Source organism: Lutzomyia longipalpis, chromosome 3 (genome assembly GCF_024334085.1).
Source record: "Lutzomyia longipalpis isolate SR_M1_2022 chromosome 3, ASM2433408v1".
Taxonomy (NCBI): domain Eukaryota; kingdom Metazoa; phylum Arthropoda; class Insecta; order Diptera; family Psychodidae; genus Lutzomyia; species Lutzomyia longipalpis.
In genome coordinates this window covers 18643658-18668046 of record NC_074709.1, presented here as the reverse complement: position 1 = coordinate 18668046, position 24389 = coordinate 18643658, and the positions used below count along the sequence as shown (strand labels likewise).

At 31.7% G+C, this 24389-nt stretch overlaps 4 protein-coding genes across 4 annotated transcripts in view; 3 read left to right on the top strand and 1 right to left on the bottom strand.

The window, feature by feature from the left end:
• Positions 1–24389, top strand: part of LOC129792365 (transient receptor potential cation channel subfamily A member 1) — a 1125827-nt gene that overhangs the window by 319200 nt on the left and 782238 nt on the right. The window lies entirely within an intron of this gene.
• The window catches only part of LOC129792430 (PIH1 domain-containing protein 2), a 927269-nt gene that overhangs the window by 120642 nt on the left and 782238 nt on the right, over positions 1–24389 (top strand). The gene's annotated exons all lie outside the window — the stretch shown is intronic.
• Positions 431–3485, bottom strand: LOC129792422 (gustatory receptor for bitter taste 66a-like). Its single transcript, XM_055831481.1, has 5 exons — positions 3422–3485; positions 2345–2427; positions 762–830; positions 600–686; positions 431–529 (listed from the first exon to the last, which is right to left on the bottom strand). Exons 1-5 carry the CDS (start codon positions 3480–3482, stop codon positions 467–469), a joined length of 363 nt encoding a protein of 120 aa, XP_055687456.1. The 5' UTR covers positions 3483–3485; the 3' UTR covers positions 431–466.
• LOC129792403 (putative fatty acyl-CoA reductase CG5065) lies at positions 7294–24292 on the top strand. Its single transcript, XM_055831429.1, has 7 exons — positions 7294–7510; positions 17484–17698; positions 20558–21128; positions 22892–23024; positions 23093–23335; positions 23408–23665; positions 23730–24292. The coding sequence occupies exons 2-7, from the start codon at positions 17489–17491 to the stop codon at positions 23869–23871; spliced, it is 1557 nt and encodes a 518-aa protein (XP_055687404.1). The 5' UTR covers positions 7294–7510; positions 17484–17488; the 3' UTR covers positions 23872–24292.

Sequence of the window (24389 nt, the reverse complement as noted above, 5' to 3'; positions counted from 1 at the left end):
CCTGCTGAAGGGTCAGATAACGGGATTTTTTTATTTTTAGAATTTTTCGGGGTACCGTATTATTCATCCCCCCTACTAATATACGCCCCCCTTTTATAGCTTAAAATGGAGTTTGCTCACACGTGATTGGGGGCTCGGGTTGACTAGTAATAAATAAAATGAATCGCTACACTGATTTCATTTATATTTCGATTTAATTGAAGAATGAAAGTTATCGAATGAAATATTTTCTTATCTATCCTATATTCTCAGGTAAATGAAAAATTATTGCTTTTTTTGCTCCTCCTTGTTGTGCTTTTACAAACTTTATTTTGCTTTTATTTTTTTTCAACGCAGTTTATTGTGTAGGTTGAGGGTTTTATATTTAAAAGAAGAAACTATTTGAAGAAGAATTTTTATTTAATAAAATTAGCAAAATAAATTCAAAAGACGTTCTTTTAAATTCAGGATTATTCCAATTACTTTCTCACAGTAAGGGTATATCAAATTGGATAAGAAATGCGAGATAAGCAGTTGTTGAGACGACCATCTGCAATAAAAATAAATAAATAAATAAATTTTATGCATAAACCCTCAAATTATTTCCAAATATTCCTCACAGTGTACATAAGAGACCAATCAAATGTGAAAAGGCCGCAATTAAACACAGGATTGCTCGTTAAAATCTGTTCAGAAATTGTGGAAAGCTTAAAGAAAATTTTTTAAAATATATTTGTTAATTCATAGGTAATAAAAGAAGATTAGAATGTCGATTTTATTACCTTTCCAAGTAGAATTTTGTCATTTGTCGAATTAATAATTCTATGAATTATTACACCAGAATACTTTCCCTGCAAGAATAAAAGAATAAAAAAAAGCTCAAATAAAATTATATTGAAGAAATTTAATTTGCTACCTATCATGTATCGACGTAGAATTTGCAAAATGCAATATTTCGTCTATGGTTTCACATGGAAAGCATTTCACCTTCGATTTTGGTGAAAAGGAACAAAATGAAGAATCTAATTATATACAAATTCATATTAAGTATAAATTCATTTCCAAACATTCGTATTGGAATTTATGCTCGCGACGTCTACATTTTATGTTATCTAGAAATTTGATGATGATTTTATGGTAATGAGTTTGCTTCCTAAATTCGATAAATTTCTATATTGTTCATAGAAGTGTATGGTACTTACTCTTTTACGAAATAATATTCGTAGCATAATATTTTATTGAATTATTGGTATATTGAATGTGTAAAAAAAAGTCATAATATCATTTTAATTAAGGAATTTTAAACAAATACATACATAGAAGCTACCAATATTTTTTTACGATAGATATTCCAATCTCCAATATTACGATAGATATTCATTCAATTCAAAATTAAATTATAGGTTCGAGATATTGCCATTAAACATTTTTCTTTTCTTCAAGTAATACCTTTTTTTTCCAATTCACTTAAGAATTGCAATCTATTATTAACAAAATATGTAATTTAATAATTTAAGTTGAGAGTTTTTGATCATAAAAAAAAATTGTTGATCAAAAAAGATTCATAAATCGCCAAATAGTCTTCTTCTTTTACACTATCAATTGAATAAAGACTGTACACCTGTACAGAGATTTGTCCAAAAATACAAATAATGACGTCACTTTTGTGTTTTTTATCTCTTTCAATGCATGAACTATTTATGTTAAAGCTTGCATATTAAAAGACATATTAAAGGCCCAGTAGAGCAGTGGCAAAGCAGACGGTCCCAGTGTCCGTTTGCTCTGTCCCTGGGAGGGTCGGCGGGTTCGAGGCTCGGTGGTGTTCGATTGGCTGTAATGCAGATATGAAAAAAGATCTCATTCGGTCAGGAATGCCCCCACTCGTTCCCACCAGTACAATATTACAACGAGAGGCAACTCTTGAACTGATATTGACTGCTCTGCACCGTTGCTTGTGATAAAAACTTATGAATGAGGAATATTCCTAACACAAAGTCACAATGCAACAAAAATGCCTCTCTGAGGTTGACGTCAGGTCGGCAGCCGGTCATTAAAAATCAAAGCCAAAAATTTGTGTGTGAGAAGCCAACCCCAGTAATGGGACAAATGGCTATGTGTGTTGTTGTTGTTGTTGTTGTTTGCATATTAAAAGAGAGAAAAAATGTAATTGTGACGTCATACTTTGCGTTTTTGGGCAAATATTTGCAAACTTGTTTCAAGCTCTCCACAGTGGGAAATAGTTAAATTTGTTTTGGGATTTACTATTCTTACGAGATTACACGTATCCGGTTGGTTTCCTCAAATAAGGGATTTTCTCAAACAGAAACTAATAAACTCCCTTTAAAACAATAAGAAAAAAACTCACAGCTCTGGTCATTGAATGTGACATATGGATGATGACACACTTCATCCCGAGGTAGTAGCTTATCCACAATGCATTCGTAAAGGCTGTTATAATGGAAATCTCTTGATGACCATCGAAGAAAGCTCGATAGCAGGAAAAGTATCCAAATAAATTGAAAATATACATTGTCATGAAGATAAGAAGTGTTGGGATGCTGTAAACTTTGTTGATTAACTCCATGCAGTCACAGAGGTAATCATGAATTTTAGCGAGGATGGTTATTTTCTCAATGAGCTCAGGCACATTCAAGGTCTCAAAATTGCATTTGCTTACGGGCTTTAGACTTCGTGGGAAAATCCCACAAATTCTGGATGATTCCTCGTTTTTGTGCTTCATTGTTATGGGGAAATCCCTCTGGAATACTTTGAGATTTTCTGCAAAGTTAATGATTTCTGGGGGTTTTGGTTGTTTCTTCTCAGCGGTTACCATTTGGCCCAGAAGATCGTTAATTAGATCAAATCTTCGCTTGACGAAGAAAATGCAGAGCATGTACTGGCCAAAGAGGCTCAATTGAGGTAAATTGCCCATATACTGAGAAAGGTAGATGACGTATGAAGACAAGTGGATGACTTTTTCATAATACAGCCACGATATGATCAGAAGAATTGTCAATATTGCATGATTTATTGTGGCCATAATATAATTTACTCTCTTTATATTTGCATAGTTGAGTGGAAAAATAAAATCTCTCTCCAAAATTGCATTAATCTCATCGAATTTATCGAGAATATCCCATAGCTTCTTGTGGTGTACCATTGCGAAAATAACGCTAATTATGCTGAGCATGAGATTAGCGAGCATTTGAAGCTTAGTGAGGTACATAAAAACCACGGAGTTTGTAAGTTGATAGAACTGATCGTAAAGCTCTAAAAAAATATTCTGGTAAAAAACATAAAAGTATAGGCCTAAAACGAAAAAGTTGTACACGAGACTGATTAATGTAATTCCCGGAGATGATCTCTGTGAGAAGAAAAAAAAACAAATTTGCTCAACAAATAATTTTTGGGAGATTTTTGTTTTAATTCGTGAGTGCCTTACACGAAGAGTCTGAGGCCACAGTCCGGCAAATTTGCTGGTGTAGTAAAGTGGTTTGACGCATTCGTAAACGCTGTTGGATTCACTTCTCTTCATCTTTTCTTTTTTCTTTCCAAATAATTTTTTCTGACCTTCCTATTTTCAAGCACAAACAGCAACGATCAACGACAAACTTCCGATTATTACCATTTTACGAAAAATACTGCGCCTACAATGCTGATTAAATAGATTTTTATCTAAAGGGATGTTATCTTGATATACATATCAATTTATTGATAAAAGAGCTTTAAGGGCTTTTACAGTTTGTTCAAAAGCAGGGTGTTTTGTTAGAAATCGATATTAAGAACTTTGTTATTCTAGGCTAGCTAATTCTTCGTAATTAAACCATTTAACGCATACGGTTTTGTAACAAAATTGCTAAGATTCATAACTAATTGAGCTAATATGACACACCTGTTACAGACAGGCTTTAATTTTTTAATCAATTAAGTTTTCTTACCTAGGCTAAAGTTTATAAAGTTAGATCTAAGTTGTTACTAGCTTGGCTTAATGTTCTTAGGCTGGATAAAATTTGTTAACCTAGATCTGAGTTTTTGAACTATATAGGGCCTAAACATTTAAGGCAGGCTTAAACGTATTTAATCTAGGCCTAATTTATTTGTGGTCATTCTTTAAAGACATTAAAGTAAAGCTAGACTAAATCGGAACTAAATACGTTTTTGGACGATCTTTTACGAATTTCAATTTGCAAAGACGGCCTGGAGTTAGTCGTCTTCAGAGCATAAAATAAGTAAAAAAAATTATATAGAAATGCATTCAGTCTCAACTCAGCAGAATCTAACTTCGTAATCTTAAAATCCTAATCCTAAAACAAAAAGAATTACTTGGATTTTGACCCTAGATTTTTAGTTTACTTACTTATCTTCTGAGAAAATGTATTTTGTCATCTATTTCATAATAATTCATATTTTTTTTATTGTGCTATTAGTTGGAAGTAGTCCTAAATTAGGTTTCTAAACCCCTAAAAAAACTTTATAAAGAAACGTAGGTAAAAATTAAAAAAAAAAACTTTAGAAAAAAATTAATAATCCGCTATAACTGACTGTCCTCATAAATTTTCTTCTTTAAAAATTTATTAAATTGCGTCACTGAAAATCATCATAAAAATTAATTATTACTCCGCATTCTAACCACGCAGTGTGTATTAAGTTAAAAAATGTCATTAGGTGTAATCAATTAAAAATCTCCAATTTTTCGAAACACCCACAAAAAATTCATGTTTCAGCAACTCTACAGCATTGGGGATTAATAATGCGATGGATAAATATTAGAAGAAAGGTGTGACTCAATGAGGTCATGGATCAATGCAGAAGAATATAAGTGTTGAATACAAAAAACGAGATGGAAGGAAAAAATTAATTTTTATATCATGTTCAAAAACAGCCATTTCTTGTCTACTTTAAGACAATAATATTTCCCTATTTCGAAAGAATTCATACAGACACAGAAAAAAAGCAACAACGATAAAAATCTGTGTATGTTGAAAGAAACATGTCTCGCGAGTCTGTTGTTACAAACTGTTGTAATGGAATGCAATTCGGCCAGGTATTCTTGTGTGTAGGTATATATTACTTGCTTCAATGAATTTACGTCTAAATAATATGTATTTGTACGCGATTCAATACCTATATTAACATACATAATTAAGCTGTAACTGCTGTGAATTTGATAGACAAACTAACCAATTAAAAAAAAAGAACTTTTAATTTTTGTATTAAGGTTGGTTATGACTTTTCTCGATCAACATATATACATACATTGAAACCTATATAACTGTAATAGAAAACGAGATATAGCCACGCAGTATTTATTAATCAATTCAGGACAAAATTTTCCAAAAACTTTCAATGCCTGATAATGAAGGTTGTTGCACTCGAAACGTCGCAGGAAAATTTATTTAAAATGTTCTACTTGTGTGCTTTACCAATTCAATCTAATGGATAAATTAAAATTTATCAGTTATTTGAAAAACTTCTCATTATCAGCACATAATTATGTAAATGAAAACAATACATTATAATTTTTCACTTCATTATATTAACTAAATTATCATTTCCTGAAGTTACGAAAGACGCTAACATAAACAAATAAAATTCGATGCTTATGTATTGGCGTTCTCTCCGCAAAACTAAGCATCGCAATTGAAGTCGTGAGAATTTAAAATTACATCAAATAAGCTTGTTTCGCCGTTTGATGCTTCCACGGCGACCTTTCGATAGTTGAATGCATGGTATGAAGAGTATTTTTTGTCAAGTGAATTTTTTTTCCTATTAAAACTCACCGAGGAAGCTCAAGAGGTTGAAATGCTTAGATTGGACCTTGTATCGTGACTTCCAAAATTTTGATTAGTTTGTTAGAAGTTGTTTTTTTCTTCTTTTGAGTGTAAATGAAGAAAGTTAAGTGAAAAAGGCGTAGACGTTATGAGGAATAGGTATTCCACAATGGAGACATTTTTTTACTTTCCCTAATCTCCCCAATCTAAAATATTTGATTTTTAGCTAAAGTAAAAATGGTTGACGATTAATTTTAAATTAATAAAGACGACAATCTTATATTTTTATATACCTACAGATTTCTTTCAGGAAGCTTTGAACTTTTTTTTTGGCCTCAGAAAGATGAAAAAAGCTCACAATTTTTTGTAACTAACGCGTGTTCTAAAATTATCCAAATTAGTGTTTATTATTCTACGTTAACTACAGTATTTTCCAATACATAATTACAACGCCAGATAGATTAAGCGCCACATGCTTGGAATACCAACTAATTATAATATTAAAATTACCGCGTGGCAATTGTCATTAAATGGAGAATAAGAATATTGAACTTGAAATAATCAATGGGCGTTAAGCGCAGTAATCAATGTACATACATACATAGATTAGATTAATGATGACGATTTAGAGACCATTGCGTAAATTATCTAAGCAATTGATTATTGCAATTATTTTTTTATGTTATTTTTTGCAATAAACCGTTTATAGCTTTAATAGTGTCCTCAAACTATTTGTCAAATTAAGCCATATTTATTTAAACAATACGTTATTAGGGACTGTGGAATTTTTTTGGTTAGAAAAATCGTTAAATCGATGCCATAAAAATACGTATTCGCAAAAGAAAAATTGAAAAAAAATATATAAGAATTTGTTTTTGATTTTCTTGATTTTTTAAGGATGTTTAAAAACCATATAATTCTCCTTGGCTATGTCTTGTCTTTTGTTGGCGGTCCTACATGGGTCAGTAGACCCAAAGACCTTAGGGTGGGGTGGGATTAAAAAAAATGTCTTTTCTTTAAACCTATTGTAATTAATTGGATAGTTTGAGGATGATAAAATCAGTTAACAGTTTAAGAAAAGCTTAAAATAAAGTATTTTCCAACAAGATGGACCAAAATGATCCGAGAAGAAGTTTAAGGGCAGAAAATTGTCTCAATCTTCTTGAGAAATATTTTATTAAGAGTTAATTATAACTGATTTTATATGGCTCAGACTCCAAAAAAATATTTACTTAAAAGCACAATGGGGGTGGATCTGAATGACCTGCTAAAAATCATTCTCAAATTAGGAAATCGGGGAAATCCAATTGAATTGTTCAAATAATTTTCTAGACGCCTCATGCAACACCAAATTGCATAATCTTCAATGATAAATCTGCAACATTACAGGTGTGGTGACGTGAGATAAATCATTAACTTTTCAAAGCAACAATCGCTTTGTATGTATATGTATGTATTTGTAACACTGTAAATTGGAATTAACTTCCAGTGAGGAATTGCGGTTAGATCCCCCACGCTTTGGGTACCTCACTCGTGGCAAAGGTGCTCCTAAGCTGCGTAAAGTCTCCAACAGTCAGTACTTTTTGAGACTCGGTGAAGTTAAGTCGCTCTTCTCTTGGAAATTCACACGGTTTTCTAGCTTTTGGTGCTTCAGCAGTGTGTTCCACTTTTGGAGTTACATTGACTTTTTTTCCTTATTAAATAGTGTTTCTGCGCAAGAAGCAAGTTTTTTATAAGTGCAACACACCTTAAGTGCAACCGTAAGTGCATAAGACTTATTTAAATTGCAATTTAGAAGAGTGATATTGGCAAAGAGCTTTTTAAGCTTTTTAAGGCATGTTGGTGAATGCTTTTGTGGATTGCATATTTGGCTTAAATTAGACAGAGAGGGACCCCCTATTGTACGCACAGAGAAAGAAAAACAAATCAAATAAAAAGAGCCCGCGCAAAAAGTGAAAGTTCACGTAATAACAAAACCATTGAAGACAACATTAGACATATACCAGACATAGGTAGTAATAGTAATTAAATAATCTCGTGGAGTGAGAGGTGAAGTAGAAACGTGCTTTAGGCTGTGTATGACCGAAATAAATGTGTGTCACATTATTAGGCAATAGGTAGCGGAAATCCATCCTAATTGCATGATTTTCTTATTGAGACACTCTGTTTTGGCGGGAAAGCCAAATGGCTTTTTATAATAAGAAAGAAATTGTAAATCAGGGAGCGTTTAATGCTTTTTTTATGTCATAAAGACTATATATTTTTAAAGGAAAATTTCTAATATTTCCCAGCGCTTTTCCAAAGTTTTTTTTAGTCTTTTATATTGCTTTAACAACAATTTTTAGAAAAAAAAATGATTTTGGTTACAGTCAGGGGGCTTACTCCATGTACTGTACATAATATCCTTTAGTTTAGGCAATATTCGCTGACATAATTCTTTGTGTTATTTCTTATAAGACAAGATTTTAAATGAAATTTTGAAAAACTCACAAAGAAGAACGTGAAAAGGCTAGTGAAGATTAACCCTTTCGCGTTTTTTGGGTCATACGCTCACCCAAACGTGAAACATTTAATTTTTTCAATTATTTATGAATTTAATTTTTTTTCAAGTTATCAATGCTTCAAATTCACGCAAAAGAGGCCAAAGAAGACGTTCTGAGTGAGAAAAATCCTCTGAAAATATCCACAGAATAAATATCGTGATAAAAGAGTGCATATTTCAATGCTTTTATGTTTCACGTTGGACACGAAAGGGTTAAGGCTTATTTTGAGATATTTTTAATTTATTTTTCGCGTTTCTGAGAAGTTTTATCTTCATGAAAATTGAGATAAAAAACTTATTAAAATTCAATCCACGTGGGATTGAGGTTTAACAGTAATCAACTCTATATTGGATAACCCTTGAGTTTTAGGAGATGCAAGAAAGTTGTGCTAATTCTAATTGAAAATTAAAAGAAGTACAGAAGTCTCAGTTCCGCGAATTGAGGAAATTTCATCACGTTATATCTCTAACCACTTAATAAAAAAAATTCAAACAGCTTTTAAGACACAAACATTGCCCCACAGACCACAACCATAAAATAGATAGATGATGTTAAGTTTTTAGCTCTGTGTCTAAAGCATGATACAACTGCATCCACATGCATGAAAATCACATGAAAAGCACTGAAATGGCAGGAAAAGCAGCACATGGATGCAGGTGATTTGTGCGATTCACTGGAAAAGATATTAATGATTAAGAAATTGCGCGTCTGCAAGGCCATCATGAAATTGGCACAATTCTCACACAAGTTAGCCCAATATGCGCAAAAGAAGTTGGATGGCGGCGCACACGTTACCACGGAATCTCGTTTCGATGGGGCTCTTGCACAATTTCTTCAATGAAACAATCTTGCTCTTTTGACCGGCAATATTCCATCTCCTTCCAGTGGATGTATTAAAAAATAATATTACCTATATGTGGAAATTCAAGCTTGAAATTGCACACAAACGCAAACTTATAGTGCATATAGCATGAGTTATTATGTTTTGTAGCATTGCGCATTAACATTAGAGATTTTCGTGCACATGTCTTGGGACTTATTATAGCATGGTTCAATCGAACATGGTATTTGGATACCATTGGCAGCCACATACTTTGTATAATGTTAAAAAGAAATAATAAGAAAAATCTCTTGAGAATTTATGTTGTGCAACATGATTTTTCATCTACAAATACGGAGCAGTTTTTTTTTGACGTGCAACACTTTTTTTCTTCGCTGTTGGTTTTCAGAAGTCACCAATGTAACAAGGCTTTTGTAGGTGTTGCGACATACATATTCAGTGTATATTTCACGTGAAATAATATGTATGTATATGCAAGTTACAGTAATACCTACATATGTAATGAAAATGTATGACGTTTTAATTAGCTGCTTCTTATCCTCCAAACTACCCAAGCAACACGCCACGACTACTGACTGCTTTGACAACTTTATGTAGTACTTTAAGACGTCGTATTTTTGGGTTTTCACGACTAGTCAAAACTCTTTTCTCAATATTTTAATTATTATTGCATCCCTGTTTATAATTGAGTAATATAAGTGGTCGTCGCCTTTTACTCTACGATTTAACATAAAAATAATATACAAAAACTGAATGCTTAGCAGTTTTTAAGAAAATTAGTCGTAATGTTGTCGTAGTTCTGACAACATTTTGTAATGAGGATCCGTAAAGTTGTCGTGAGTAGTCGTGAACATAAAATCCAATTTTTGCTTAATCTTTTAATATAAATCACATTTTGAAATGCTTTCATCGTTGTAATTTACTTATAAACAATTCCTAGATACATTTTAGTGCAAAATATTGATTAAAATTACAATAAAACGCAATTAAAGAAAAACATGAGAATGACCACGAAAAGGAAGTCTTAAAGAAGTCATAATGCGTTGGACAAAATATTGAATATTCCTGTGGTTATTATTTAGTTACAGAAACTAATTTTACATGATAATACTATTTACTGCATTTATCATTGGAATAAACAATTTTGAATTTTCTTGTTTAATAAAAAACACTTAAAATTAAAAAAATATTTATTTGTAACCGACTCATTTCTACGACAACCAAAAATAAGTCTTAAAGAAGTCATAATGCGTTGAACAAAATATTGAATATTTCCGCGGTTATTATTCGATTAGAAAAACTAATTCTACATAATAATTTTATTTACTACATTTATCATTGGAATAAACAATTTTGAATTTTCTTCTTTAATAAAAAATAACTGAAAATTAAAAAATATTTTTTTGTAACCGACTCATTTCTACGACAACCAAAAATAAGTCTTTAAGAAGTCGTAAAATACGGTATCACGCAGCTGAAATTTTTTGTAATTTGAAGAAATTGCTGATTATTTATAAAGTAAAAATATCTTCAAAGGGTTTGTTTTAATGGAGCACACATCTTTAGCTGTAATTTTAGTTTCTGTATTATTTAGAAACATGTTAAAATTACATTTTAATGAACGACTACCAAAAAGAAGTCTTTAAGAAGTCGTAAATATTGTAATGAATTTTGACAAATTTTATTGTTTTTTGAACCTTTTTAAATTATTTAATAATAATTATCATCTTTGCGAATTATCAGCGAATTTTATTATTGAATATCGCAAAGAATTTTACGATATTTTAAGATTTTTACAATATTGTGTTGCATAACCTCATTCCGGATGAACATTCCGGCAAATTGTTCACAAGTCCCAAACATCGTAAGCTTTTCCCTTACCTCATCTTTATGATTCAAATGTATGCAACTGAAGATAAAAATATATTTATACTTTTTAACACAATATGTATCTAACTAATATTTTATTTTAACGAATATTCACATTTCTTAAAAATTATATGCATTCAAGTGAATAATATTTAAATATCTTCAGTTCTTGGAATTCAATTATGGGTACCTGAAAAATATACCCTTTATGACCCTCAGACTTAAAAAGTGTTAAGGGCAATAAAATTTGCAGTGCGCAGGTAAACTTTTCTCAATAACTATTTTTGTTTTCCATGAAGTTTACAGGATAATCTTTAAGTTTATCCCATTTCTAAGTAAAAGAACAGATAAGATGTCATAAAAAATCTAAAATATTATTTTTTAAATTTCGTTTTCTTTTTAAAAACTCTTATCAAATCTTACAAGATCACACGTTTTTTTTATACTAATAATTATAGAAAGATTTTAGAGAATTCCTTGTTAGCAATATTTGTTTATTGACAATATTTGTGAATTCTTGCAAAATAAGGTATGCAATTCACAAAAATGGTGGAAAAATCGTCGGTTTTATCACCACTCTTTACATCTGTTGTAAAAATCTCATGGAACGTACAAATTATGCTGATGTAACTGACTAAATTTGTGAATGCGGCTGCTTTTGATCGCCCAAATTATTTTCACTATTTTTTAAAAATATTTGATAAAGTTCATATAAATAAAATTCACATTATTCGCTATTACAAGCATTCGCAAAGCAAATACTTAACATATGAATTAATATGAAATATAAAAAATTTTATTTTTAGTTAAAAATTTTAATAAATAGTCAAAATTTTTATTTGTTCTCAATACTTCTGCCATATAATGACTTATTTCCTGTCGAGGATCAAGTCTTGCATAAAATTATTAGCATATATACGCATGAATTTTTTTATTTCTATATGTGGCAAAAAATTAGAGAATATTTCTAAGAGAAGGGACGACATGAAAACGGAGAACATTTTTGTGCACCCAAAATGTGCTTCACCAGGTAATTTGGAGAGAGAGTGAGTGCAATAAATATGAACGAGAAGGGAAAAAAAGCATTCAAAATGTACAAAAATGTTTGACAAATGCAAAATGTTGCAAAAAAAATTTTGCCTAAATCCAGGAATTTTCACGTCGTAAAGTATTACGTAAAGTTGTCAGCTTCGACCAAAAAATGTACTACTTGATGATTCCCAAAGTAATGTTATACGACTACTTTACGTATAAGTTTATGTATTACATTATGTACTACTTTATTTTCGAATGTAGTACATTACGACTACTTTGAGTTGCTTGGGTACCTCGTATATGTAAGAGAAAAAAAATGTAGCAATATATGTATGTATATCGATAAAGTGAAACAAAAGATTTGTAAAAGATCAGATAAAGTATAAATTATAAGGTAAAGGCCGGAAAACCATAGTGAAAGTGCTTGAGGGGATTACCAATAAGTGAGAACATGATTTCTCAATATCATATTAAAATTTTCATAATATGGAAATGAAATATATAGCTTTTAGCCTTAGGATCATTAGGATCATTAATTTTTATATGTGATATAGGAATAAAACTTCAGGTTTTTATAATATTTATTATTGATTTCATATTTGAGCGTGAAAATTTAAATTCTTTGAAGTTTTAACACGTGGTTCTTTTAAAATAAAGTTACATAGGTTGAACGTACTTATGGGAGCTTAAATTTCCATGAAAAAATATTCATTTATAGCTTTGATACTAAAGCTGAATTTTTAATATAAAAAAATGATTGAGAATCTTAAAAACTGAACTAATTAACAAGATCTTGAACATAGAAATAGGAGTTTGGCTGTGGCTTTCGAGCTGATCAGACGTGCATTTTTTCACGGAGTCAAAAATTCGATTGAGTGAGCAAGTTAACATTGAAGTGAATTTACAAACTATTTTTTTTTCTATTATACCACATAAGTTATTTAAGACAAGTTTGATTAATTGAAATATAAAGTGAAGTTTGATATTAGATTAAAAGCAAATAGTTCCCACGGCCCACGTGGGAGCCCATATGCTGAAGTGAAAATGAGAAATGCTGCAAAAAATAAACTAAAAGCAAGAGCAAGTGCAAATTTAAGTGATAATGGGGCTTCATTGTCCGGAAATTCAAAGAGCGGAAATATCTATAACAATCTTAAGAGCGACGATGAATTCGCGGATGCACAAGACGGAGATGATGAGATGCAAGAGACGGAGATCCAAGCTCCAGAAGAAAAAATTCCACCGATCATATTGAAAACCGAGATTACAGACGTAAAAAAATTCTATGAGGGATTAAAATCAGTGACCTCAAACGTACATCTGCGCACGTACAGCCAGACGCGACAAATATTCACATATAATCCAGAAGATTTTCGCAGAATTAAGGATTATCTCACAGCCCAAAATTATCAATTTTACACATATACACCAAAGAGCGAGTTGGCCAAAAAACTTGTGCTCAAAGGCATTGATAAAGATATTTCCAGGGAAGAGATACTCACAGATTTGCAGCAGCAATACAGTGGAATAATCGACGTGAAACAAATGAAAATGAATGTGTGGGGTGATGATGCCACAACCCAAGCAGCAGCGAGTGGACAATATGTGCCAGTTAAGAAGACCAAAATTGGAGCATTTATTGTATACATGAAACGAGATGTTGATATATATGATTTAATGCAGAAAGTGAAGATTGTGCAATATCACGTTGTGGTGTGGGAGAAATTCAAGAAGAGGGAGCAGCCCGCGACTTTTTGCTACAAGTGTTCAAGGTGGGGACACAGCCAGAAAAATTGCTCAATGGAGAAGAGGTGCCCAATGTGTTCATCAAAAGATCACAGCATGGAGAACTGCAACGCTATGAAGGACAGGCAGAAGAAACCAGTATGCCCCAATTGCAAAGGAGATCACATTGCTTCATTCCGAGAATGTGAATCGTTCCGACAGTACATCAACCGAAGAAACACCAGGGAAGAACATCTGCGACAGCTAAGACAGAACCAGAACCAGAGATCAGGAGGAGCAGGAGGACTACAGCAGCAGAGGAGGACGGCGATGCAACCCAACAAAACAGCACATGTGACAGATCAATATGTAAGCAATAATATCAGTTATTCCCAGGTATTAAGAGAAAATATGAATGAAAATACAAACAATGAGACTCCCATTCAGTCGGGAGGATTAGGATTTCTTGAGAGAGAGTTTGGTACACTCTTTGGAATGAGTATGAAAGATATGATGTTCACAATTAAAAATTTCCTACCTACATACCAACAAATGAAAGACAAATCAGAGAAACAGATGGCCCTTATCGGTCTTATTTGCGACTTATGTAAATAAGATGGATAATCCATTGAAAATAATAACATTTAATTGCAATAGTTTGCTGAATAAAAAAACTGAATTCTATGATTTCTTAATTAAATATAACATAGATATTGCCCTTTTAAATGAAACAAACTTAAAAAGTAATAAAAAAATCAAATTTAATGGTTACAAAATTTACAGAAATGATAATAATGAATTGAATAAAGGAGGCAATGCAATAGTTATTAAAGAAAATATTAAGCATAAATTAATTAATATTCCAAAAGTTAATTCTATATCAAATCCAATAGCAATAAAAATCATGGGACAAGGTACTGAAACAGTTATTGTATGTATTTATATAAGACCAAGCATTGCTCTCAATGAAAATGAATTGAATAAAATTTTTAAAATTCATAATCGAGTGTTAATAGGTGGTGATTTTAATTCACGCAATAAAAATTGGAATTGTATAGGAACAAATAAAAATGGAAAAAACCTAGAAATTTTCTTGAACAAAAATAAAAATAGATTGAAAATGTATGCCCCTATTAAACCAAGCTACGCCCCTATTAGTACAAAGAAAAATCATAGTATCATAGATTTATTTATAAGCAAAAATTGTATACTACACCCACCCCAAGTAGTTCAAGAAATGAATTCTGATCATTTACCAGTATTATCACTAGTATATAATAATAAGAATGTTACAATAGAAAATAAAAAATTGAATTATAAAAAAGCAAATTGGAAAGGGTACCAAGAATACATAAAAAAGTCAATTGATTATAAAGTTGTAATTAATAGTGAAGAAAAAATCGAAGAACAAGTAGTTTTATTAACAAAAATTATACAAGATGCCATAAAAGAAAATGTACCAAAGTATGAAGATAAATATTGTGATTCTGATTTACCTGAATTTGTAAAAACATTAATTAGAAATAGAAATAGATTAAGAAGAAAATTCAATAAGAATAGAAATCCAAGACTGAAGACTTTAATAAATGAAATGCAAGAAACAATAAGAGAAGAAATAAAAAAATGTAATAACTTAAAATGGGAAAATAAGTTAAAAAAATATAAACCAAATGCAGTAAATTTATTCAAATTTGTTAAACAATATAAAAAAGGAAGTGTAACAATTGGTCCGTTAAAAAGAAAAAATGGAGAGATAGTTTTTGATTCACAAAAAAAATCTGAAATGTTAGTAGATCATTTTGCCAATATTCACAACAACAATACAAAAAGAGGCACTGCTTTAGTTAATAATAGCATATACAGAACTATAAATAAATATTTTATGAAACATAATAAGAAACCAAAAAAATACATATCAATTAAACCAGATGACATTAAAAACATTGTAAAATATTTAAAAAATTTTAAAGCCCCAGGCATAGATAATATACCAAACATAGCACTAAAAAGATTGCCTAAACTAGCCATAATTCTGATTGCAAAAATTGCGTCAGCAATATTCACATTAGGATATTTTCCAAAAGCGTGGAAGGTAGCGAAGGTTCTATCATTCCCTAAACCAGGGAAAGATGCGCAACTTGCAAACAATATGAGACCCATTAGTTTACTGCCTAGCCTTAGTAAAGTTATAGAGCATGTAATATTAAGAAAATTAAACCATCACATTGAGATGAAAAATATACTCCCAAATGAACAATTTGGATTCAGGGCCTCACATTCAACTTCACATGCACTCCTTTCACTCACAGAAAATATAAGAGAAAATATCAATAAAAAGAAAATTACTAGTGCAATATTTTTAGATGTGGAAAAAGCTTTCGATAAAGTATGGCATTTAGGCCTCATTTATAAATTAATTACTTTAAAATTTGATTTCCACCTAATTAAACTTATAAAGAGTTACTTAAGCAATAGAAAAATATTTGTAGAAGTTGATGATGCTAAGTCAAAAATTGTAAAAATTGAAGCAGGATGCCCACAAGGGGCAGTACTATCTCCAACCTTGTATAGTTTATTCACATATGATGTTACTAAAAACATAAAATCAAAGATGTCTATTTTTGCTGACGATACTTGTATATACACTTCTAAAAATGGTTTAAAAAATAATTATAAAGCTTTACAAAAAGATATAGAACATTTTACAGAATATTGCAAGAAATGGAGAATTAATATAAATGCAGAAAAAACAGAATTAGTAAATTTCACTACCAAAAAAAGCCAAACCAATAGAGTTATCAAAATTGAAGAACAAGAAATAGAAGAGAAAGAATATACAAAATACTTAGGGCTAATTTTGGACAAAAAAATTAATTTTAGCAAAAATAGTGAACATCAAATCAAAAAAGCAAAGATAGGAATGAAGAATATATTTCCATTTTTAAAAAGTAATAATCAGTTAAATATTACAAACAAAATTAATATATATAAATTATTTATTAGACCAATACTATTATATGGGGCACAAATTTGGGGCAAAATGCCAAAAAGTAGATGGAAAAAATATGAGGTTATTGAGACAAAATCTCTAAGAATGGCCACGAACAATACCTTTAATCAAAGAACTAAAAAATACATTTCAAATAAAAAATTATATGAAATTTCAAATGTGATGCCCATAAAGATGAAGGCTAAAGAAATTAACAAAAGATGCTTTGATAAAATGAAAATTATTAATAATACCCTAATCAACAATATTCAAAAGGAATATACGCCTAGGCTAAAAATGTATACTTCACCATTCAATGTAATTTAACATTTCGCTTAGATACAATTTTTTTAGGGGTGGGGGGGGTAGATGTAAGTTTTTAGAAAAACAAAATGTAAGAACTGATTAAGTAAAAATATGGGAATAACTGATAGATATAGAAAGAAAAATAAGCCAAAAAGCATTAATAATTAGGAAAAAATTATATATGCTTAAAATGTAAAACAATGGATCTAGATAAACAATAAAATTTTTTTTGAAACGTAAAAAAAAAAAAAAAAAAAAAAAAAATGAACATAGAAATTGACAAAAAAAAACCTGAAACGTTCGATATTTGTAATTTTTTAGGCCCGTAGAATTATTTACATGCTCTAGAATCAATAAGAAAAGATTAAATTGCCTATTGCTTGTATAAAAAAGGAAATTTCTAAATTCTTTACTTTTCTTTTAAGACACAATGGAGAACGACAAAATGGACATAGATCGTGTGGCTCAGACGTTTAAGGGACGAACAATATTCATAACAGGTGGTTCCGGATTTCTTGGAAAGGTTCTTATTGAAAAACTCATTCGCGTGTGCCCGGACATAAGGAAGATTTACATGCTGATGAGAACAAAGAAGGGAAAGGACCCCAAACAGAGACTGTTGGACATCTTTGGGAATCCTGTAAGTTTTACTTATTATTTTTTTATTTTATTTTTATAAAGTTAAGCTCAACGTTCAAAGTGGCTACCTTTCGCCACTTTGGAATTTTTGCTTGTTGATTAGCGTCCTTAAACAAGTCGTATTTAAGATAATCCAATATGGCTGCTAAAACTTGAGAACACCTTTTTCTATCTAGATCTAATCAAAGTTTGTTTATCCAAAACTAATATAATTCATTGGTAAAAAAAAAATTAAATTAATTTCAATGGGGGCATGATTTACTCAATATTCAGTTATTAATTTCTGACTTCACGATAATAAAATTCTCCATCGTTTTTCAAGAATGATTTATGATCTTCTGTACGTTATTTCGCTTTTATCTGGTTTCTATCTTAATGATACTGATGAGAGCTGCCTTAAAAATCAAAAAACTCATCTACATATTTATATTACTACATATTAAAAAAAAATTCCCATGATGAGGTTAAGAAAAATTAACCCTTTTTATGAAACCTATTGTACCTCAATCGTTTTCGTGTTTCTGGACAATTTGTTACAATAAATTACACTAAACGACAGGTTGTATTAGCACATTTTTTTCACGCGATTTTGATGTTTTTTTAGCGATAGTAAAACAATATTGTATCAACAAGGTGTAAATCAATAAATATGAACAAAAAATTCAAACAATCACGAAATGAAAAACGCATGAGCGAGACGGATTTTTTTTTTGCATTCCTACCTAAGTATTTGCTACATTATCTCACTTACCTCTTTCTTATTATTTAATTTTATGCAATAAAAACAATAAAACTAGTATTTTAATGTTGTGGAAAAAATTGTGTGTTGTTTTCTTGGTGAATTGAATGTAATTCAGTTGTGGAAAATTACAAAATTTTGGGGAATTGAAAAGAAAAGAAAGGGGTTTCGCTTAGAGGATCCTAAAGTCACTTCAACCAGACGTCTAGTATGACATCCATCTTACATTTCTCTTAGGATCCCTAGAAGGGAAAGTTAAAAACAATTTTAGAAAAGAGATTGTTAGGAAATGACAATTTGTTGAGCAAGCGGGAGTACAAAATGATCCCGGCAAGATTCGAACATGCGATAAAGCAAGCCTGAGGCTTGTGACTAGAACCACTCAGCTAACAAGTTCCCTTTTTGGGTGAAGCATACAGTCATCCCCGCATAATCATCTCTCGGATAAACTCTTTGCACTCATTAGTTTTATTCTAACTTTTATTTCACGTTTTCTTGTCTATTTGCAACTTTCTACTTCGGCGTCTATACAAGAAGTGATTGAGTTTGCCGCCCTTCTTCCCAACCCCTGACATACCCCTGACATTGACATTTAATTCGAAAATAAGAAGGGCGGCAAATTCAAAATCACAACAAGTTTTAATGCGCAAGAAGAGCTTAAGCAAGAGATGATTAAACGGGGTAAGACTGTACCTTCTTACTTTACAAGCTATTTTTTAGTTTTTATAGCATTTAATGTTTAAATGTCTCAAATATAAAAAAATGGCACATTCACGTGCATTTCGTCCCCGGTTTCTCCATTGGAAGGAAGTCCGTCGGAAGCAATTTCAAACAAATTATGTACTTACACACACAAATCTATTTCTGACATGAAGTCCAAAATATCTACGGGACTTTGCCCAGTTGCTTGTCGATCCTGACGGTATTTACGGGCCTTAGTCTTCATGGTTTTCTTCATTGGCTCCATCCGTTGTGATCTTTTCTCGTCCCCGGCATTTGGTTGAGAATTTTTGCCACTTGAAACCATTTTCTCTGTCTTCTCTGATTTCCACTGTCAGCATATCCCAACAAACCATTGATAGTTGCCTAAACGTTGCGCGGAGTTATATTTACTACAATGCAACCATGCCTAACGGTATATATCTGCGTTGCCTCGAAGTAGATGGTCAATAGATATCTGCGTTGCCGCAACTAGTAAACTCAACGTTGCAAAACTCTGAAATATCCTTTCCCGTTTACCGTCTCGCAACTAAATACTCATGGCGAAACAGGGTTCCGAAGTTTTCCTCTAACAAATCCAAAAGCTTTGTCTTCTGCTCAGTGGTCATACGATTATACGATTGTAAAGTTAAAAATAACACAATTAAATAGACTGATAAGCTGATCAAGCTTTTAGTGTAGGTAAAAGCACACTATGCGAAAAGTTGAGAAAAGTGAAAAATCCATATTTTAAGAATTCTTTAGAGAACAGAAGTAATGTATATTGACTCATTGGGAGTGTTGGGAGTTGAGAGTAGACTAACTTTATTTCCCTGATTTCACACATAAAATCGTATTTTGCCGTTCTTTTTCTTTGCTACAACAATGGGTGAAGCCCAACGCGAATACTGTACTGGTTTTAAGATCTCACTTTCCATATCTATTCAATTCCTTTTCAACTTCATCGCGGATACCAAAAGGTACCGTGAACGGTTTGTGGAAAATTGGCTTCGCGTCTTCTTTCAGCAAGAAGAAATTAAGAAGACGGATTTTCGGCCGCTTTTTTGGCTAAATTTTTTTTGCCACTGTTTTGGACTGTATGAGTCCTTCCTCAGGGCAAATAATTGAGTTAATTGATGTTAATTGATTTGATGCTCTGAGGAAGGACTCATACAGCCCTAATTCGTGGTCATCCTAAGTTTGAGCTCAATCTGACGATTTTGCATTTTAGAGTGTGAAGTGAAGCTGTGCTTCTTTGAAGAAAGAATCAACGTATTTTCTATAGTTCTCATTTGAAAAAATACAAAGCTTTAACGAATTTTTAAAATCCTTTCTAGGCATATTAAAAAAATCATTCTCTCCTGCTCTTCTCCCCTAATATATTACCTCATAATTAATAATTAAATTTAATCATTCTTTTAGCTCTTCGACGGTCTGAAAGAGAAACATGGTTTGGATAAACTTATGGAGCAATGCGATGTAATTGGTGGAGATGTGACCCTCCCAGATTTGGGAATCAGTCCCGAAGATCGCCAGAAGTTGATTGAGGAAGTTACCATCATCTACCATTGTGCTGCAACAATTCGCTTTGATGAAACGCTGAAGAAGGCAGTTCTCCTCAATACACGTGGTACAAAATTGATGATTCAACTTGCGCGCGAAATGAAGCAATTGGCTATGCTGTGTCACGTGTCAACGGCCTATTGTCATCTCCATGAGAAGCATTTGATGGAGAAACCCTACGATCCACCCGCTAATCCGCACAAGATCATTAATTGCGTTGAATGGCTCGATGAGCCCGTTGTGGATGCAATGACGGATAAAATTCTTGGCACATTGCCAAATACCTATGCCTTTACGAAGGCCCTGGGTGAAGGCTTGGTTGTGGAGACGATGGATGAGCTGCCATCTGTGATTCTTAGACCTTCGATCGTTATCCCGATCTACCAAGATCCCCTTCCCGGATGGACGGATAACATTAATGGCCCAACAGGTGAGTTCTCGTTATTTTTATTTATTTAAAGATCTCATTACTTTTTTTCCTTTAGAAATTTCACATAACATTCATAAAATTCGTTAAATTTGTTCCATCCTTGAATTAAGATTTGCGTGACGAAATTACTCATTAACATTTTGTTCTTTTTACTTGTTTTCTTTTGCAAATGATTGAAGAAAAATACGCAAAAGACACATAAACAAACATTTGATCTTGAATTATTTTGTGGGCATCATTTCCCAACAAACCATTGATAGTTGCCTAAACGTTGCGCGGAGTTACATTTACTACAATGCAACCATGCCTAACGGTATATATCTGCGTTGTCTCGCAGTAGATGGTCAATAGATATCTGCGTTGCCGCAACTAGTAATCTCAACGTTGCAAAACTCTGAAATATCCTTTCCCGTATACCGTCTCGCAACTAAAATTTTTTGAAACAAAAATGTTTCAAAAAATATTTCAAAACATTCCGCTGTCATAAATGGAGGGAAATATGGTACACACTCATAATAATCATATGGCGTCCATATTCCCATCATAATAAATGACAAACTCTAATGGATAATTTATATTATTTAATAATAGAGTTTTTAGATTTTTTCCAAAAGAAAAAAAATATGCCATGCGGTTCTACCGTCATGAAATCGCCTCAAAGGAACTTAAATGATGCTCCCATCTCAATTTTCTTATTTTTTTTAACCAAAAAATAATTTTTTTTAGGGGTCTAAAATTTAATTTTTTTTAATTAATTATTTAAACACAAGTAATGCACCCAACTATCCCTAAGAAAGCCTTCCCACATCATTTTGGGCTCCCAATTGCTCGGAATAATGAAATAAAAATCAACTTTTTTATGCCGTCGGCCATGTTAGACATTTTTTGCAACTCTGAGGCAACGATGCAGCAACCTTTGCAACAACGTTGTAAAATGATTCGGTAGCAACCCACCAGGGCGGCGCTAGTTTTGCTGTTTGTAAACATAAATGAAAGAGACAGACTCATTTTTTTTCTATTCCGCTCTCTGTCTGTTTTGGGTTATTTCTCGCGATAGACGCGCCCCTTGCGGTGAAAGGGGCAACATAGGCACAAAACGTGCTTGGGTTGCGCCGGCATACCCTGATGCAACGTTTAAGCAACTAAATAAATTATATTTAATAAAATTAACAATTTTTGATAAATTATCAATAAAAAATAATTATTTTAGTGATAAGTAATGCATAAAACTCATTTAGAGTCCAAAAAAACTTCAATTTCAAGGAAAATTTATTCTTTTTCGAAATTTTATTGCAACTAGTGCAACGTTGATATATACTTTCCTGCAACTATTTTTAAGGTGATTTTTTCAAAGTTAATTATTTTGCTTAAAATTGAGATTTTAGTGTGTTTTTAGGTAAATTATTCTTTGAGAAGTTGTAGAAAAGACTTTAGAATGCAAAAACACTTAAATTTTTCAAGTTATTGAAATAACAAAGAAAATCTTGCAACTTTGGCAACATCGCGATAAAGTATACTGCATCGTTTTCCATGCAACCATATTCGCAACTTTAGCAACTAAGAAGTAAACTCTCTTGCAACGTTGCTTCAGAGTTTCCAAAGTTAAAGTTGCAAGGTGTTTGTTGGGTTTTTACTTAAATTATTTTTTTCTTTAAAATGATCACCTTCTAATTATGCTAAACTTGTTCAAAAAATCATGTTTTTTTATGTTATTGTGCAACGCATAAAATATTCAACATTTAAAATTTTTAATTTGTTTCCAGGACTCCTCATTGGAGCTGGAAAGGGCGTAATAAGGACAATGTACTGCGACAGTGATGGTTACGGAGATTATCTTCCCGTTGATATTGCCGTAAACTGCATGCTACTGGCTACGTGGAATTTTATTGAAAACAAGTGAGTAATGTTCATTGCAATCACCCGCCAATGCCGGAACTTTGTTAATTTGGGAAAATTCCTTCCAGCGATCGCACACGGAGGATTTACAACGTGACCAGTTCGGCTGAGATTAAAGTATCGTGGAATCAAGTGATTGAAATGGGACGGGAGATCGTGACGACAAAAGTTCCTCTCAATGGTGTTTTGTGGTATCCAGGTGGTTCAATGAAAAACAACCGTCTTATCCACAATTTATGCATGATTTTCTTCCATTTCCTTCCTGCAATTATCTTGGATGCTCTCCTCTTTTGCTTGGGGTACAAGCCTGTGTAAGTTAAATAAAAAATCCTTTTTTTTAAAGGAGAATAATTTTTTTTAAAAAAATCTCTTTATTCTCACAGATTGATTAGGGTTCATAAGAGAATACTTAAAGGTTTCCAGGTATTTGAATACTATGCCAACAATCAGTGGGACTTTGATAATTCAAACGTGCAATACTTGAGAACATTAATTAATAAGCACGAGAAAGAATTGTACAAGATCGACGCAGATGATCTCGATATGATGAAGTATTTCGAGAATTGCATAAAAGCAGCCAGAATTTACATTCTCAAGGAAGCTGAGGAAACCCTCCCAGCGGCCAGAAGGCACATGAGGATGTAAGAATTTTTAATTCTACAATTTTAAAGTTCTTTAACTTCATTTCCTTAATTTTTTTTGCAGAATGTGGTGGGTGGATAAAATCTGCAAAAATCTCATCATGGGCATCTTCTTGTACTACATTGGCCTCTATTTCTACAATTCAATCTTCAATGAGGAAGGTACCAAGAATGTGATTGTTGAAGAAATAATTGAACGTCTATAGAATTCACTACAGAAATATTTATATATACTTTTTTCGCAAAGGCTGAGTAGAATGTTATTTTTTATCCTTTTTAAATGACATTTTTTTTTACAAATATTAATAACCAAAACTCAGTTTTTTCAATAAGTATAAAATAAAATGAAAAGTAAAAAACAATAAAATTATTTCTAGTCGTTTCTATACAACTTTCATCACTGGATTCTCAAGCATTGTGAAGATATAAAACTACATAAAATAAATTCTTTACTGTGTTTTATGTATAAAGTAAATATGTTGTAATTTAATATAAGTTTCTCTGGTTATTTGATGTGCTTCGTTAATAGAATAAATTTTATTCAAATGGGATTTTTTTGTTCTTTTTCTTACAATTTATTTAATTCCTTGAAGACGTTGCGAGGACCGATGAAAAATAAAAGAAAAGTCGAGAGAAAAGGAACTTCTTAAGAATGCCAAATGGATAATTAATTTTATTTTTTTAGAGTTGCAGAAAGGCAAATTAATTTATTACACGTGAATAA

Excerpts from the sequence above, each read along its gene's own strand:
- LOC129792422 (XM_055831481.1), bottom strand. The coding sequence starts at position 3,482 with ATGCGTCAAACCACTTTACTACACCAGCAAATTTGCCGGACTGTGGCC. Across the intron at positions 2,428-3,421 it reads TGTGGCCTCAGACTCTTCGT|CCTTTACGAATGCATTGTGG; the intron begins GTAAGGCACTCA and ends CCATTATAACAG. Across the intron at positions 831-2,344 it reads CACATTCAATGACCAGAGCT|GGAAAGTATTCTGGTGTAAT; the intron begins GTGAGTTTTTTT and ends TTATTCTTGCAG.
- LOC129792403 (XM_055831429.1), top strand. The coding sequence starts at position 17,489 with ATGGAGAACGACAAAATGGACATAGATCGTGTGGCTCAGACGTTTAAG. Across the intron at positions 23,336-23,407 it reads TGCTTGGGGTACAAGCCTGT|ATTGATTAGGGTTCATAAGA; the intron begins GTAAGTTAAATA and ends TTATTCTCACAG. Across the intron at positions 23,666-23,729 it reads GCCAGAAGGCACATGAGGAT|AATGTGGTGGGTGGATAAAA; the intron begins GTAAGAATTTTT and ends TTTTTTTTGCAG.